The 17,078-nt window shown below is 42.7% G+C and overlaps 1 protein-coding gene and 1 pseudogene across 1 annotated transcript; both read right to left on the reverse strand.

Moving 5' to 3' along the window:
- Window positions 1-5,403: 5,403 nt before the first annotated feature.
- Window positions 5,404-7,204, reverse strand: DEFB132 (defensin beta 132). The gene is made up of 2 exons (XM_029915949.1): window positions 7,130-7,204; window positions 5,404-5,895 (listed from the first exon to the last, which is right to left on the reverse strand). The coding sequence occupies exons 1-2, from the start codon at window positions 7,179-7,181 to the stop codon at window positions 5,582-5,584; spliced, it is 366 nt and encodes a 121-aa protein (XP_029771809.1). The 5' UTR covers window positions 7,182-7,204; the 3' UTR covers window positions 5,404-5,581.
- Window positions 7,205-15,127: 7,923 nt separating this feature from the next.
- The window catches only part of LOC115274517, a 2,792-nt pseudogene continuing 841 nt past the window's right edge, over window positions 15,128-17,078 (reverse strand).

Raw genomic sequence — 17,078 nt, forward strand, 5'->3', positions numbered from 1 at the left:
AGTCTCTGGTTTCTGGGGGCGATAAAGAAATCTTGGGTACAACAAAGGCATATAGCATCCTATCTTTTCCAGGGTTTGTGTCTCATCCTTTAATGGTTCACCGTGGGTGGCGCCCCAAAACTGTTGCCTTAAGGAAGCAATTTGCCTACATTTTATGTATCAGTGGAACTGTTCCTTTTCATAGTTCTTTGTACATTTTAAAAAATTGAGGTATAAATGACATGTTAGTTTTAAGCATACTTTAAGGCAACTTTCAAATATATAATGCAATATTATTAACTATAGTCCCCATGCTTCACATACCATCCCAGGACTTTCATAATTGGAAGTGTGTACGTTTGATGTCCTTTACCCGTCCCTCCCAACCATCAATCTAGTCTTTGTTTTTCAGTTGTTTATTTATTTTTAATATTCTATATTATAGTTATATTCTTAATCAACTACTTGGGATAACAGAAGGATAGTGAATAACAGAAGGATAGTGAAAATATATTTATATTATACATAAATTATACATATAAAATAAATATTAAAAACGTATTTCGCCATTTCTAGCCATTGTGCCCCGTGGGTCCTTGTGAATCTTTGATGAGGAGTGAGAAATGAGCAGGAAACTGGAAAATGTTTTGCCAGTGGAGTTGGGATGTGCTTTATAAGGATTGTGCTTCGTTTAGAATGTGCTTTTTCTCGGTACTGTGTTTACTATAGAAAAAAGAGAAAGTACATAAATTATAAATATAAGTAAGAGAAAACACTATCCATAGTCCCGTATCTTTCTTTGTCCACTTAGGGCCTCTTGCTTTCAGAAAAGTTTTTATGATGATCGAGAAATAATTTATTTGCAATCCCATGCTATTTTCTCAAGAGATTAAGTGCTAAGGAAGGTTTTATCTGCTGACCTGGTTAAGGAGGGAAGAGGGTGAACGGGAGAGAAGCAGCGAGAGTGCGAGATGGCAAGTTTTATGTTGTAGACAATGCGGGGGAATTACAGGGAGTGGGTTGGGAATTGGAGGCCTGGGAAGGAGCCGTGATGAATGGAGGAGGAGAGTGACCTGTGGGCTGAGCTGTCAGTGACTGAAAAAAAGAACTCGGAAGAAAACCAAGCATTTTGAAGAGGAATGGTGGTGACGCTTGGCTGGATAGGGTGGTGGAAAATGTCCTCCATATTTCCCCATGAAGTCTTCAGAAAAACATTGATTTCTCATGACTGCATTGTGGAGTTGAAGCTACTGTGGAATGCATTGCATTTCCTCTTTGAGAAGGTCATGGAGCAAAAATATTAGCTGTTGCTAGAACCCCACTCAGCATTTTGGGCGCCTGTTTGTGTGTGTGCACGCATCTTTGTTATACAATGGGATCAATACTGTGTGTGATTTTTATCGTGCTCTTTGAGTTAATAACACAGCTGGATTCATTCTGTATGACTGAAGAAAACTCTAAATTTATCCTTTTTAAAGGATGCATAACATTATACAGTATGAACATATCTATTTAACACTTCTCTCATTCCTGGACATTTAGGTAGTTTCGAGTTTTTCACTATTTTTATCTATGCTGTTATCTATGTCTGTACAATACATTTACAAAAACATGGATTCTTAAAAAAAAACAACAAAAAACCATGGATTCTTGTTATTTCCTCAGAGTGTATTCATTCCTAAAATCAGAGTCTCTGAGCCAAAAAGCATGAACATCTTTAGGGTTTTTGAAAAGGATAGCTAAACTTCTTCCAGATTTACCCATTTAGTCCTAAATAGGAGTGTTTGATCACAAGACTTGTTTCTGTCTATGCCTTGATAAACTTGGATTTGCAAATCTTCTGAATATCTGACAATCTGACGGATAAAAATGAGATCTCACTGTAGTTTAATTTGCATTTGTTTTGTTTCATAAATTTTAAAATTTTATCTTTATCTGAAGTCTACTTAAAACTTTTTTTTTTACATTTATTTATTTTTGAGAGACAGAGAGGTAGAGCATGAACAGGGGAGAGGCAGAGAGAGAAAGAAGCACAGAATCTGAAACTCCGTGCTAGAGGTCAGCACAAAGCCCGATGCGGGGCTTGAACCTACAAACCGTGAGAACATGACCTGAGCCAAAGTCGGTCACTTAACCGACTGAACCACCCAGGCATCCCATATCTGAAGTATACTTGACATATTAGTTTCAGGTGTTCAACAGAGTGGCTTGACGATTATATATATTACTCGGTGCTCACCATGACAAGTGTAGTCACTATTTGTCACTAGTTATAATAGTACTGTAATACTATTGATTTGCATTCCCTATGCTATACTTCTCATCCTGGAAGTTCATTTTATAATTAGAAGTTTGTAACTTTTAATCCCCTCCACCTATTTCCCACCTCCCCCAACTATGAGTTTATTCTCTGTATTTATGTGTGTGGTTTTTTTTTTGTGGTTGTTCTTTGTTTATGCATTTGTTTTATTTTCTAGATTCCATGTAAGAGAAATCATATGGTCCTTCTCTGTCTGACTAATTTCACTTAGCATCATACCCTCTAGGTCTGTCCATGTTGTTGCAAGTGGCAAAATTTCATTCTTTTTATGGCCGTGTACTATTCCATTGTATATATATATAAAATATTTGTTTAATTTACATTTATTTGATTCCAATTAAGACATTTCCCCGCCATATTCCTTGGGCATTTTAGCAGTTAAGTTGCTAGTTCATGTCACTCAGTCATTTTTTTTTACCAGGGGTTTCATGTTTTCCTCCTTAATGTTAACTTACTATATTTTTAGGGTATCAACACTTCATCCTCTATGTCTCAGTTTGCCATTTGTCTTTTAACTATTTATGATACTTTAATTTTTCTTTGAGGTTTGTTTTATTTTAGTAGGTTTTTTTTGACGTATAATTGACATACAACAAACTGCCCACATTTAAAGTGTCCGAGTTGGTAACTTTTTGCCTTACATATACCCCTGCGAAACCATCACCACAATCAAGTTAGTGACCACGTTCATCGCCTCCAAGTGTCCTCGTGCCCTTTGTAATTCCTCCCTCCAGCCCTCTCTACCGCCCCTCATATTCCTAGGCAATCACCGGTCTGCTTTCTGTCCTTAGAGATTACTCTGAGTTTTCTAGAATATTCTATAAATGGAATCATACAGAATAAACTGTTTTGGGTAACTAGTTATTAAAGAACTGCAAATTAAAAGCACAATGAGATACCACTACACACTTACACTTACTACTAAAACTAAAAAGACTGACCGTGACCCAGTGCTGGTGAGGATGAAGGGCAAGTGGAATGTGTACTGGTGGTGGCAGTGTAGAGTGACACAACCATCTTGAGAAGCAGTTTGGCATTTCTTCAGTGTTTTACTGTTTATTTATTTTTGAGGGGGCAGGGCGGAGAGAGAAAGTGACAGAGAATCCCAAGCAGGCTCCATGCTGTCAACACAGAGGCCAGTGCAGGGCTTGATCCCACAAACTGTGAGATCATGACTTGAGCCAAAGTCAAGAGTCAGGCGCTTAACCAACTGAGCCATCCAGGAGCCCCCAGTTCGGAATTTCTTTTAAAAGTTAGGGGCACCTGGGTGGCTCAGTCGGTGAAGCATCCAACTTCGGTCCAGGTCATGATCTCACGGCTTGCAGGTTTGAGCCCTGCGTGGGGCTCTGTGCTGACAGCTCATAGCCTGGAACCTGCTTCAGATTCTGTGTCCCTCTCTTGCTCTGCCCCTCCTCTGCTCATGCTCTCTGTCTCTGTCTCTTTTTCAAGAATAAATAAAACATTAAAAAATAAAAAAGTTAAGTATTTACCTGCCATGTGATCCAGCCATTCCACTCCTAGGTATTTACAAAGGGAGATGAAAGCACAGGTCCGTACAAAGACTTGACATGAATGTTCATAGAAGCTTTATTTGTAACAGCCCCAAACTGGTAACAACCCAAACATCCATCAACAAATCTGGATAAATAAATCATGGTATATTCATACTATAGAATAGTACTCATAAATCAAAATAAGTGAACTATTGATATATGCAACGATCTGGATAGATTTCAAAATGATAAATGACATGGAAGTTTAATATTTTATGCTATACAATCAGCTTAAGTTTACATGAATTTTTCCTTTATTGCTATACTTAGAACTTTCTTGCTCCCAAATTAAATATTTAACCATATAATCTCTTAATACTTTGTTTTCCATACATACTGTCATTTTTAAACCATTGGAATTCATTTTGGTTTGAGATGTGAGGTAGGGAACTGGCGGTTATGGGTTTCTGTGTGGATAGCTAGCTCCCAGGATTGCTTGGAATTATTTAGGCCTGAGTGTTCTCTGGTTTGTTTCTCTCAGGTGGAATTTGGCATCTGTCACATAAATGTTATACAAAATTCATAGGCATCAGGATGTGAGAGGAAACTTATGCATGATCCTGCTTTCCAACCTCCCTCCTCCAAAGTCATAATTTTCATGGGTTTCATTGTATCCTTTGAAAAGATAGTTTCACATAATGGCAACCATAGAATAAGTGCTATTTTGGATAATGTTACTGGTATGTACTGTATTCTCTAAGTATTTCCAGTTGTTCATAATTATGTGTGTTATTAGTATATAATGTTCCACCCATTTAGCATTTTTCCAATTTCTTGCCCTTTTGAATAATAATTGCATTGAACAGCTCTGTGCCTTTTTGCTTCCTTTGAATAACTTAACCAATGGATAGATTCCTAGAAGCGATGTTAACTGGATTAAGCACATGGAAGTTCTGTTTCTTTGCTCTTATTTCCACGTGACTTTCCAACAGGGTCATGCCAGTTTTGTGTCGTGGGTGGGCATGTTTGAGTCCCAAGAACATTGGGGCCTTGCTTTCCGAGAGTATTACCAATGTTGGATCTATGCATTTTGTCCATTTTATTACACAAATAATGAGTAAATGAGTACCTCTGCCGTCAGTCAACATGGCTGGCCCTCTTCTCTCTCACCTCCTGCTTTGTGGCACCCATGGAGGTGAACTGCTCAAACCCCCCCCCCACCCTCAAGAGAAGTGACCGTGAGGATGTAGCTGGTGGACAGCCTCCAGGTGCCCTACTTCCAGATCTGCAGTAGATTCACCCCAAGGCTATGTTCTCCAGGGGCTGCTCCCAGCCCTTGACTGTTCCCCATGGGATATTAGATCCTGGAGCTCTTTGCCCTGGGCGGGGCTCCTCTGAGGGGCGGTTCTCGCTTTGAGCCTTTCCATCAGCCCTGGACCTGTAGTCCCAGGCTCCTCCTCTCCAGTCCTCCCGTCCCTCTCCATTTACAGGTATCAGACCCCCAGTCTGAAGGCTTTCCTGCCTCCTCCTGCTCCTCTCCTCCCTCTGTCACAGGTGTCCCCCCCACCCCCCACCCCAGTGAATCTTTCCGTGCCTAATTCTGTCTCGGCATTAGCTCTTTGAGGCTCCAAACTGACACATATCCTATGGATGAGTCCAAATGGCGGTTCTTGGTGTGGGCTAGATACACACTCCGGGGCTTCTCCAGTGATGGCAGAGGGTCGTGGGAGACAGGAGTTTTTGAAATGAGTCATGAACTGGAGCTGCAGAAGGAGGGAGCCTCAGCCCTTTATGGGGGGGCGGCAGCAGTACTTTGGACACCTGGCGATGTTGGTCGCAGCGGCATACCCCGCGGTTGTGGTGGTGTCGCAGATGGTGGTCGTGGCGCTGTTGCCGTTGGTTGCTTCTCCCTTTGCCTTTTGGTGGCTGTTCTGCAGAGCTTCCTGGCTCTGTGGATGGGCGGTGGCATGACGGGCTTCACGAGGTCTCTGACGCAGCACTGTTTGCTCCTGTTGCACATGAAGGTGGGTCTTTCCAGGGAGCTGCAGTGCAACCTGCAGTATCCTGGGAACTTGCGCCCACAGCCCGAGCCGCCCCCGCTGGCTGCGGAGGAGAGGAGCGGAGGAGAGGTTAAGGGCAGAGGCAGCCCAGGCCTGCCCAGGGGTCACGGCCACAGGCCAGCGTTTGGCTTTTTATTCTGAGATGGCCGCTTGAAATGGCAGGCAGATGAGACCGTGGGAAGTCAGGGAAGAGGAGACAGAACTCGCGTTGACCGCCGGCCTCTGGGAGCTCAGAGGAGCTTTCTTGGCCACGGTCTCCGCAGCTGGGCCGCTAGTCAAGGCCTGTAAGGGCGCCTTCGTTTGGACCACAGAATGTATAGGCGAGAAATTGGGGGGGTGGGGAGCCAGGCAGGGAGGAACTTGAACACTTGGAAGTGGGGAATTGGGGCTCTTCTTACCCCACAGCCTCTGCTTTTCTGCCTCATTTGTTCTCAGGGGATAGGAAGCCAGGGACCCGTCAACCCAGGGCAAACAAAAATAAAGGCCAAACGATTCGCCAACACAGTAAAGGGAAAGTAGTGATTGCTGGGGGGCGGGGAGGTGCATATGCACTCATACACTGCCTGGTGCCAGGGACCGCCTTCTGGTTAAGTCTGAGGGCTGTATCTCAGCTCAGCCTGCCGTCCTCTCCACATCGGCATCTTCTTAGTGCTGTTCCCTCTGGGGTTCCACACACCCACTGCCTTGCTGGCTGATTTCTCTCTCTCTCTCTCTCTCTCTCTCTCTCTCTCTCTCTCTCTCTCTCGGGCTCTGCTTGCTCTCCTCACCCCAGGGTTCTAGTTGAGCCCTTGGTTGCCACCCTGTGTGAACTTGCCCTCTGAGAGGTCTCTTCGCCCTGCCTGCCAGCACTCCGTTGGGCATGGGGATGGGACCCTTGTTCCTAGGCTCCGTCTCTCCTCTGAGCACTTCCCTGGGGGCTGATGAAAATGGCAGAGAGCGATGCCTTCGCAGTGTCTTAGGAGCTTAGATATAGGGAGCTCATGTAAAGTGAAGGAAAGGTAATTTTGGACCAGGTTGAGGCTGACTTTTGTTTTCAAACTGGAAAAAAGTTTGGGGACTGGGTTTTGCATAAGGTTGTTCATAGGGTAGTGGCTCTGTATGGGGTATTGAGCCACTGGTGAATGTTAAGCGATCCCTACCTTAGGTTGGAACTCAGGGGGTAGGTAAGTCCTGCCTCCAAGCCTCTACCTGGCTTGCCTGTCACCAGAGCAACCAGGTCTGCTAGCATTCCTGTCCCCCCCTCCCAGCCCTCCTCTCTCTTCCTCCATCCAGTTTACCTGGAGTCCCCAGGAATCCAAGGGATGCAAAGACCAGGAACAGTAGGTTCATGGCTGAAGGGATGGCTTGGGGAGCAGGTGGCGGTTTAATGGAGCCGGTCCCCTCTGGGTGATGTGCTTGGAGCTACTGCCTTTATAGCAGCCACATGATGCCAGGTTACTGGGCAGTGAACCGGACGAGGAGTTCCCTGCCACCCAGAGCAGTCAGATTAGATCGTCATGTCTACCAGCCTGTAGCTTTGGTTGATTTATTGAGCGCTTGTATTCTAGACTGCTAGGAGAGGAGGAGGCAGAACACGGCACCCATCTTTCAAACTATGCTTCCTGGCCAGTGTTGGCGAGGGCGTGGGGGAAACTGCTGGGCCTGTTGACTGGGACTGGTTTGCTTTTGGAGAGCAATTTGGCAGTACACATCAGTGGTCCTGAAAAATGCCTGCATTTTGCCTCAGTAACTCTGTTCCTGGACGTTGGTCTAATGGGAATAATTGAACAAATACACAGAGTTCTATCTCAACCTTGTTTACAATAGTAGAAAACCAAAAGCAATCTAGATGTTGGTAAAACATGGATGCAACTGAAGACAGAGTATAATTGGACGCCATGCAGTGGTTAGACCTATTGCAGAGACCCATGTACTAGGAGGGCAGCTCACAGAGATACCCCAACATTCTTCCTGTTTCAATTAGAAATATGTGACGTTGCAAGAGACAGGCTGCTCAACTATCAGTGGCTTAACTCCTAGAAATATCTATTACTTATCCAGCAAGAAGAAAAGGGTGATTTGGTGGTGGGCTGCAGTCAGTCTTGGATCCTTCGGTTCTGCTATCCTCGGCATGTAGATGCGCTGATTACCCATTTATTCTCTCTTACCCCAGATCCTTCTTTTTCCTGCTTTGCAATACTGGATTTGCACCCTGGATGCCTCTTTTGCCAGCTGGCCCTGCGTTAAGCTTTGACAATGGACAGTGCTGGAGGAACGCCACAAAGTCTTAATTTCATTTGGGGTTCCGGTCTCCATTTTTAAATTCAGCCAAGGAGCCCCATGGCTCTCAGCCCCTCTCCAGGCCTGCTTAGGCCATGCTCCTGCCCCCTGGTGGCCAATCCAGTAGCAGCACTGGCTGTGTCCTCTGGCAACTGTCTCTCTTTCCAGGGGCCACCTCGGCAGATCAGCTCAGGCCAGCTCCCTCTGGGGAGTTTCTTTGTCGCTGGTTAGTTGCATCACTGATTAGTTTCTCCACTGGTCTCCAGAAGTAGGGAAATGTGCTCTTTCCCTCACATTAATATCACTGCTACGTCAGGTTCATAATCATTTACCTTTTATTTTGTTGTTAGGTCACTTTAGCAATTTTTATTTAATTGTCTGGGTTTTTTTGGCAGGGGAGGGGTGGGGGCTTCTCCATCAACACCTTCAGCAATTATGACCAAGGGCTTGCCGTGAGCATTGGCCATTTCAAGAGCAGGTACAACAGACTGGACACTAGAAATTTTCTTTTTTTTCTGTTTTAGAAATTTTCTTTTCACTCAGTAGAACATAGGCATCTTGGACTTCACATTTCTGACATTTTGATGTATCAGTGAAGTAGGGAGAAATAGAACCTCGATCAACCTTCATGTCTTCAATTTCTAATTCATCATTTCGTCTTTTTCCAACCTTTACCGTGATGACATCCTTTCTTCCAACCTTCGTCATTGCAGCAGAGACGAGGTCGCTACTTTCTTGGTCTCCACTTGCAGAAATCTAGCAACGTGAGCAATTTCCTCCGGGCTGTCACGGGTTTAGACCACTTCTGAAGTTCAGCGATTACAGCATCAACAGCTAACACCAGACCTCTCCTGATGTCCACAGGCCATTAGCACCTCTGCTAATCTTCTCAAAGCCTTGGCCGTAGGGCGCCCCAGGACAGTAGCCATAATGGTATCATCCCCGACCTCTTTATTTGTGTTATTGGCAACATCTTGAACAAGTTTAGGGCCAATATTTTTATATTTCTCTTTGAAGTGAACAGACTTTGCAACGGTCATGCCATCTTTTGTTACTTTGGGACTTCCTCTACTCTGTTCGGTCATCACTGTTCTTCCTTGTGGAAGCCCCATAGCAACGGCTACAGCATCAGCTTAAAGGTCTACACCTTGAAGCATTAAGGCTCGGGCATCTGCATGAAATTGTATATCCTTGGAGGCGCGAGTGAGATGAGCCAGTGCTCTGGACAGTGGCCCAGTTTATTAGGCAAAAGACTGCAGGCAACTGAAACAGTTTTGCAGGGCAGTGGTGGGGCGTGCGGGCAGCAAGGCAGGCGTCGGCGGCAAGGCTCTTCTTTTTAATTTGTATTTGCCCTTACGCTCTCCTGCTTGCTGCTTGCTTTAGGGAGGATTTGGGTGTGTGGCAAACTATTTTCAGTATGTAGGTGCCTTTCTTTCAGTTTCAAAAAGTTAATTTTGATGTTCTTCCTGTAGGTTCTTGAATTGGTTGCTTATTTTATCTTCCATTTATATATTTGTGTTTGTTTTAATTACATAAATAGTATATTTTTTCTTTTAATCCTATGATTTTTTTTTATTTTGAGAGAGTGAAAGAGAGAGAGATCGTGAGAGGGGAAGGGGCAGAGGATAATGAAGAGAGAGAATCTGACAGTGTGGAGTCTGATGTGGGGCTTGAACTCATGAATGTGAGTGGGTTCTCTCCGGAGAAAAAACTCTGCACTAGACCTCTAGAGTACAGTACCCTTCAGCAGGAATGAGGAGTGGGTCATTGATGCACATGGAAAACTGGATGAACCTGAAGGACAAGCTGAGAGAAAGCAGTGACAAAACTTTTCGTTTAGGGGCATCCTAGGAAACGGCAAAACCACCATGATGGAAAAGCAGATCGCTGGTTGCTGGGGGTTGTGGTGGGATAGGAGTTTGCATAGAAAGTCATTTTTTAGGTGATGAACGAGTATTGTATATTTTGCTTGTGGTGGTGGTGACATGAACCTACATGTGTCAAAATTCAACCCCAGGAGTGAGGTCATGAAAAGAGGGGGACTTGGTGTGGTGCTACCACATCTCCCGTCTGGTGGGAGCCTCCAGCAGCGCTCTGTGGGGACAGAGCATCTGGAGGTTCGCCAGCTGTGTGTCTGTAGGAGCCACTCTGAGGAGGGCCCGGGGAAGAATCTGCCATCTTTCAGTGGAAAACAAGTTGTGGTTACTAAATATGACGATTGTGTACTTTGGGTCTGGATTCGCTGCATCTTTGTTTATAGTAAGACTGCAACGGCTTGAGAAATAAGGATGTTTTAATTAGTCCGTTAAACAGATGTGAAAAGGAACATTTTAAAAGGTGCGATCCCTTTGAAAGATGGATCAAGCTCTTGAATTCAACATACCCGATGTGTTTGTTAATGAACTTAAGGCATGAAAAACAACCATGTCAAAATTCATAGAACTGTAACCCAAAAGAACAAAAGGCCAAATTTACTCAATGGAATTGAGCAAATTGCACAAAATAATTGTATCATCCTGTGTTTATGGTTCCTTAGCTTCCTTGCGACAATTTAATATGTCCAAGAGCTCTTTTCTCATCTAAAAATGTGGATCTCCAGGTATCTTTCTAGATTTTACATCGCTTTACACATATGGATGTTTAGCTCAAAACAGTACCCTTTTGATGAACATGTATCTTATTTTTCTGATTTCTCCTTTTACAAACAAAATGAGAATGATTATTTCCAATCACATTTAAAAAAATGTCTAATTATTTTTGAGAGAGAGACAGAGTGTAAGCAGGAGAGGGACAGAGAGAGAAAGACACACAGAATCTGAAGCAGGCTCCAGGCTCTGAGCTGTCATCACAGAGCCTGACGTGGGGCTTGAACTCGCTGACTGTGAGATCATGACCTGAGCCGAAGTAAGACGCTTAACCGGCTGAGCCACCCAGGTGCCCCTCATCACATTTTTTTTAAAGATTTTATTTTAAAGTAACCTCACAGATACCATATGTTTGCACTCATAGGTCTAACAGGAGAACAGGAGAAACCTAATGGAGGACCAGGGGGAGGGGAAGAGGGAAAGAGAGTTGGGGAGAGAGAGGGACGCAAAACTTGAGAGACTATTGAATACTGAAAATGAACTGACGGTTGAAGGGGAAGGGGAAGAGGGGAAAAGAGGTGGAGGTGATGGAGGAGGGCACTTGTGGGGAAGAGCACTGGGTGTTATATGGAAACCAATTTGACAATAAAGTATTAAAAGAAAATAAAGTAACCTCTACCCCAACGTGGGACTCGAACTCACAACCCTGAGACCAAGAATGTACACTTTATGGACTGAGCCAGCCAGGTGCCCCTCCCATCACTTTAAAAGTTCTTCTATTTGTGGTCATGCTACCACTTCTATATGCAGGTTAATTTGATTTCTTTTGCTTTTAATTTTTAAAGATTGCTTTTAAAATTTTGATACTCTTATATTAGGTGAAATATTTCAATGATTCCAAAGTCAGATCTTCCAAACAGGGTGTATTCAGAGAAGTCTAGCTTTTTTTCCCCCTAAACCTGTCCTCTCTGCTTCATTTCTTCCTGCTCCTCTAAATAGATGTCCACTTAAGTTTTTTCTTTTGTTTTAAAAATAAATGTACCTAATACTTTTGTTTTCAGCTCCCTTCCCTTCCATCACTCCTCAATATGGAGAATTCCAGGTTACTTAGGGTCATTGAAGCCAGGAACAAGGGAGCAGCAAAAGCCAGAGGCAAGAACTTCATGCCTGAAGGATGGGGACAAGTTTGGGCACAGTGCAGGGGGTGGATGGACCGAACTAGCTATGCCGATTGCCTGGAGCTCTAACCTTTATATGGCTTGAAATGATATAAAAAAATCGGGCAGTGAGCAAGTAATAAAGTAAAATAAAGCAGAAATCTCTGCCATTAGGGCCAAAGGATTAGTCCAGATTGTCTCACTGGCTACTGCATCCATTTGCTGAGTTCTCACAGAATATCTGGAAGACTAGCACCCTGTCTTTGAAAATACACTTTCTAGCTACTGTCAGTAAAGTGAGGCAACACAGGGGCAACTGAGTACTGGTATTGCGAGTTTAAATCAATGCAGTGTATTTTGGAGAGCAATTTGCCGTGTATATTCAATGTCTAAAACAAAGTTAAACAGAACAAAACTATGCTGTTCTTTGACCCAGGATCAATACACATAGAATAAATGGAGAAGTTCACAAAGATGTCTAAGATGTCTAAGTACTATAGTTCCTTCTTAGCATTTCTTGTAATGAGGATGTGAAAATGTAAACGTCCATCAATAGAGAATATGCTGATTTACGGTACATAACACATTAGAATTCCATACAGCTTAAACATGTTAGTAATTGAGGACTTATAAGATAAAAAGCTATCTATGATATATTAAGTGAGAAAGGAAAATTATGGGATAGTATGAGCTAGTCTTTGTTATATATATGTATATATATATATATATATGTATATGAAACATATACATAAACATGCATAAAGTATAAAAATATAATCTGGAAGGATATATATACCCCAAATTTTAAGGGTCTTTATGTTTGGGAAGGATTATTTGTGATTTTTATTTTTCCTAATTTTATGTTTCTCTATATTTATGACTCTGTTTCTACTGTTGTTTGTTTGTCTTGCTTTTTAGCCACATATAAGTGAAATCATATGGACTTTGTCTTTCTCTGTCTGACTTATTTCACTTAGCATTATGTCCTCTAGGTCCATCCACGTTGTTGCAAATGGCAAGATTCCATTCTTTTTTATGACGAGTAATATTCCATTGTGAGTGTATTTATCTCCATCTCTATCTCTATCTCTATCTCTATCTCTATCTCTGTCTCTATCTCTGTCTCTGTCTCATCTATCACATCTCCTTTCTCCATTTATCTGTTGATGACCACTTAGGTTACTTCTATATTTTGGCTGTTGTAAATATTGCTGTAATAAACATAGGGTGCACATATCGTTTTGAACCAGTGTTTGTGTTTTCTTTGGGTAAATACCCAGAGGTGGAATTGAGGAAGCTCCACACTGTTTTCCAGAGTGGGCTTTTTGGAAAATTTTGAGATAAATAATATACTTACATAGAAATATTTGCTTTCTTGATCTGATTAACACAAAAATCAGGTTGACTGGAATCTGAGATCTTTCCCGTGTTACACGTTAGTAACACTTTCAAGGATACAGGTAATTGGGAAGCACAGGGGAAACATGCACAAGTCTGGGCTCTCCATTCACTCCCCAGCTCCCAAGTGCCTCATCAGGATGAGCCGTGGAGTGGGTTTAATGCAGGAGATTTCTGAGTGATGCCTAAGTGATGCATGTGAGCATATCTTGCAAAGGGGAATGCTTCATTGAGAAGCACTGCCATTTTATTCTCTGAAAATTACATAACATTATAAATGCATGGCATTTTTTAAGGAGCCATGTCTTTGTAAAGGATAGATTCCAGGTTTGTTTGCTAGAAATAATTCTAGATATATTCAGGGTAGATGATTTTATTAGATAAAGACTATGCTGCTAGTGAATGCCATTGATGAGTTCTCCAGGTCTGCTTGCTTGTTTAGAAGGGGATCTGATAGAGTCAACATTGCTTTTTTCTTTCTTTTCGGGAGCACCCCTGATAAACGGAGAGGATTGATTGTAGGGCTGTTGTTAACCCTTTTCTTCCCATCTTCTCTTCCCATCTTTTTTTTTTCTTCCCGTCTTTGAAAAATGGATCTAGCTCTTGAATTCAACAAACCCAATGAGTTTGTTAATGAACTTCAGGCATGAAAAACAACCATGTCAAAATTCATAGAACTGTACACCAAAAGAACAAAAAGCCAAATTTACTCAATGGAATTGAGCAAATTACACAAAATAATTGTATCATCCTGTGCTTATGGTTCCTTAGCTTCCTTGTGACAATTTAAGGTTTTGAGACAGAGAGAGGGAGATGCGGAGAGAAGGGCAGAGAGAGAGAGTTAGAGGATCTGAAGCAGGCTCCGCACTGACAGCAGAGAGGCTGATGCGGGGCTCAAACCCATGGACCACGAGATTGGGACCTGAGCCAAAGTTGGCTGCTTAATCAGCTAAGCCACCCAGGTGCCCCCGACATGTGAGTTTTGAGGGGACATAGACATCCAGACTCTCAGACTTCTAGTTTTGGCTCTAGCTTATTGGTTAGCCCAGCTGGAGCTTTGAGTGCCATCATCAAGGCATTTCAACCCATCGGTGGCGGAAATGTCTGTCTCATGGAGTTTCTTAGTGATTGAATTGAATGTTCAAACTTTATATTCCAACTCCTTGGGTTAGGCATATGCAACGGGCATAGCCTTGTGGAATGTGTTAGTTCGTGTGTTAAGCAGTGAACGCCACAGATGAACCTCTCTGACTAAATATGGAGACAGGGATAGTTTGTAATGGAAAACCAACTCAAACTAACTTAGGCACCAAAAGACATTTATCCACCCACGTTTCTGAGGTGTCTAGAAATGGGGCTGCTTAAAGCAAGCCTGGTCTCGTGATTCCAATGCCATCAAGGTTCTCGGTCCATATGCTTCTCTCTGGGTGTTCATCTTGCTGTCCTGTTCTGCAGACAGAATTCTCTGTGTGACAGAGAAGGCGGCCTGAAGCAGAGCCAGACTCGTTCCTTCGCAGGATGAGGTCCTGAGACAAGGTCCCAGTCCCAAATGGAAATATCCCGGGAACGAATTCTGACTGGTCCGGCTGGAGCCACATTCTACACCATCCACTTTGGCCAGGCCAATTTCAACAACAACAAAGAAGTGAAGCATGGGTTTGAATACCCAGCCTATGGTCAGGGGGAGGAGGTGGTATAGTGAAGGAGTCAGAAGATGATTTGGTTTGGGAGACAGAAGAGAGAGCTAGACGCAAAATAGCGATTACCCAGTCCATAATGGAACCAGCAGCCCGTTTTCTTTACATATTCCTTTGCCTATCAGTCTGCATTTAATGAGGATTGCTTAACACTTAACTGGTTGTAGGCTTGCAGGCTCCTAGATGGTCTGGATGAGACAGCGGGGAACTGAACGAGAGGAAATAATCTGTGCTGGAAAGGGGGGGGGATGGGGGTGGAGATAGAAGGTGGGGTGAGGAGGATGGGCAGGGGTGCTCTGGAAGCAAGGATTTCCTCTGACACTCATAGTCTATATTCTCCATCTCTGTCTCTAAAATAAATTTAAAAAAATAAAAAAGAAATTAATATAGCTTAATCATACCCAATTTACATTCTAGGTTAAGTAATTAATATGAAAGGGTGATAATTTTTCTTTAAAACTCACAAATGTAATCTATGTATACATGATTTTGAGAGTAATTTATTAAAACTTTTTTTAGGTTTATTTATTTTCATAATTTAAAAAATGTTTTATTTATTTTTGATACAGAGAGAGACAAAGCATGAGAGGGAGGAGGGGCAGAGAGAGAAGGAGACACAGAACCGGAAACAGGCTCGAGACTCTGAGATGTCAGCACAGAGCCTGACATGGGGCTCGAACCCACGAATGTGAGATCTGACCTGAGCTGAAGTCGGAGGCTTAACCGACTGAGCCACCCAGGCGCCCCAAGGTTTATTTATTTTCAGAAAGAGAGAGAGAGAGAGAGAGAGAGCGAGAGCAGGGGAGAGGCAGAGAGAGAGGGAGAGAGAATCTCAAGCAGGCTCCATGCTGCCAATGTGAAACTCGATGTGGGGCTTGAACTCACATACTGTGAGATCATGACCTGAGCTGAAACCAAGAGTCAGACACTTAACTGACTGAGCCACCCAGGCACCCTGATTTCAAGAACAATTTAATATGTGAACTTCAACATATAACTCTATTCTTGTAAGAAAGGATCTTGTAAAAAATAGATCCTATAAGACCAAAATAGCCCACAAGCCATGAGGTTGGGTTTATTTTTTCTTATCTTTTTTAAACAAATATGCACCACAATGTTTGAAGTAAGCAAATGCTGTGATCATGAAAGTTGTAGTTTGCAAGGAATACAGGGGAGTTGAATTAGAAGTGGTGGCCATGTGGGGCACCTGGGTGGCTCAGTCAGTTGAGTGTCCAGCTTCGGCTCAGGTCATGATCTCACGTTCGTGGGTTCGAGCCCTGCGTCAGGCTCTGTGCTGACAGCTAGCTCAGAGCCTGGAGCCTGCTTTGGATTCTGTGTCTCCATCTCTCTCTGACCCTCCCCTGCTCGTGCTGTCTCTCTCTGTCTCTCATAAACAGAAAAAAATAGAAGTGGTGATCATGCTAAACAATCACGTAATATCGTGTTAAGGCAGTTTGCAGCCCGAAAACTGTTTAAGTTCTTCTTTAAAATTTATTTATCTATTTTGAGAGAGAGACGGGGAGAGAATGAGAGAGAAAGAGAGAGAAAGAAAGAGAGGCAGAGGGAGAATCTTAAGCAGGCTCTGCACTGTCAGCACAGAGCCTGATGTAAGGCCATGACCTGAGCCAAAACCAAGAGTCAGATGCTCAACAGACAGAGCCACCCAGGCGCCCCTGAGTTGCTTTTTTCTTGATGATTAGAGGTCTCATGTTGCCTCCAGTCTCTTTATGTTCTTTTATTTTTATTTTTATTTTTTAACTGTATAGCATAGTTTATTTTTTTATTACTGCACTTAATTTTATTTTATTTTTTTATACAATTTATTTCTTTAACATATGCAATTATTTTCTGTCATTTACAATACAGTAATTACAATGATACTCCAAACAGAAAAGCAAAGTAAAAAATCAAAACACTCACTTCTATTTGATGTAATTAGACTTATACAGAAATTAGAAGGTTAGGTACCAACTAGTTAATCACCTAATTTCACAGCTATCTGAAGTGGCAATTGTAATATGGCAGCTTATCTATGATACATTCAAGATACATGATATAATTTATTACTTGCCCATAAGCTAAAACACAGCCTGCATAATACCTTTCCTTAAATTCCACCTCTATACTACA

This window comes from Suricata suricatta, chromosome 12, assembly GCF_006229205.1.
Source record: "Suricata suricatta isolate VVHF042 chromosome 12, meerkat_22Aug2017_6uvM2_HiC, whole genome shotgun sequence".
Classification (NCBI taxonomy): Eukaryota; Metazoa; Chordata; class Mammalia; order Carnivora; family Herpestidae; genus Suricata; species Suricata suricatta.

Excerpts from the sequence above, each read along its gene's own strand:
- DEFB132 (XM_029915949.1), bottom strand. The coding sequence starts at position 7,181 with ATGAACCTACTGTTCCTGGTCTTTGCATCCCTTGGATTCCTGGGGACT. Across the intron at positions 5,896-7,129 it reads TGGATTCCTGGGGACTCCAG|CCAGCGGGGGCGGCTCGGGC; the intron begins GTAAACTGGATG and ends TCTCCTCCGCAG.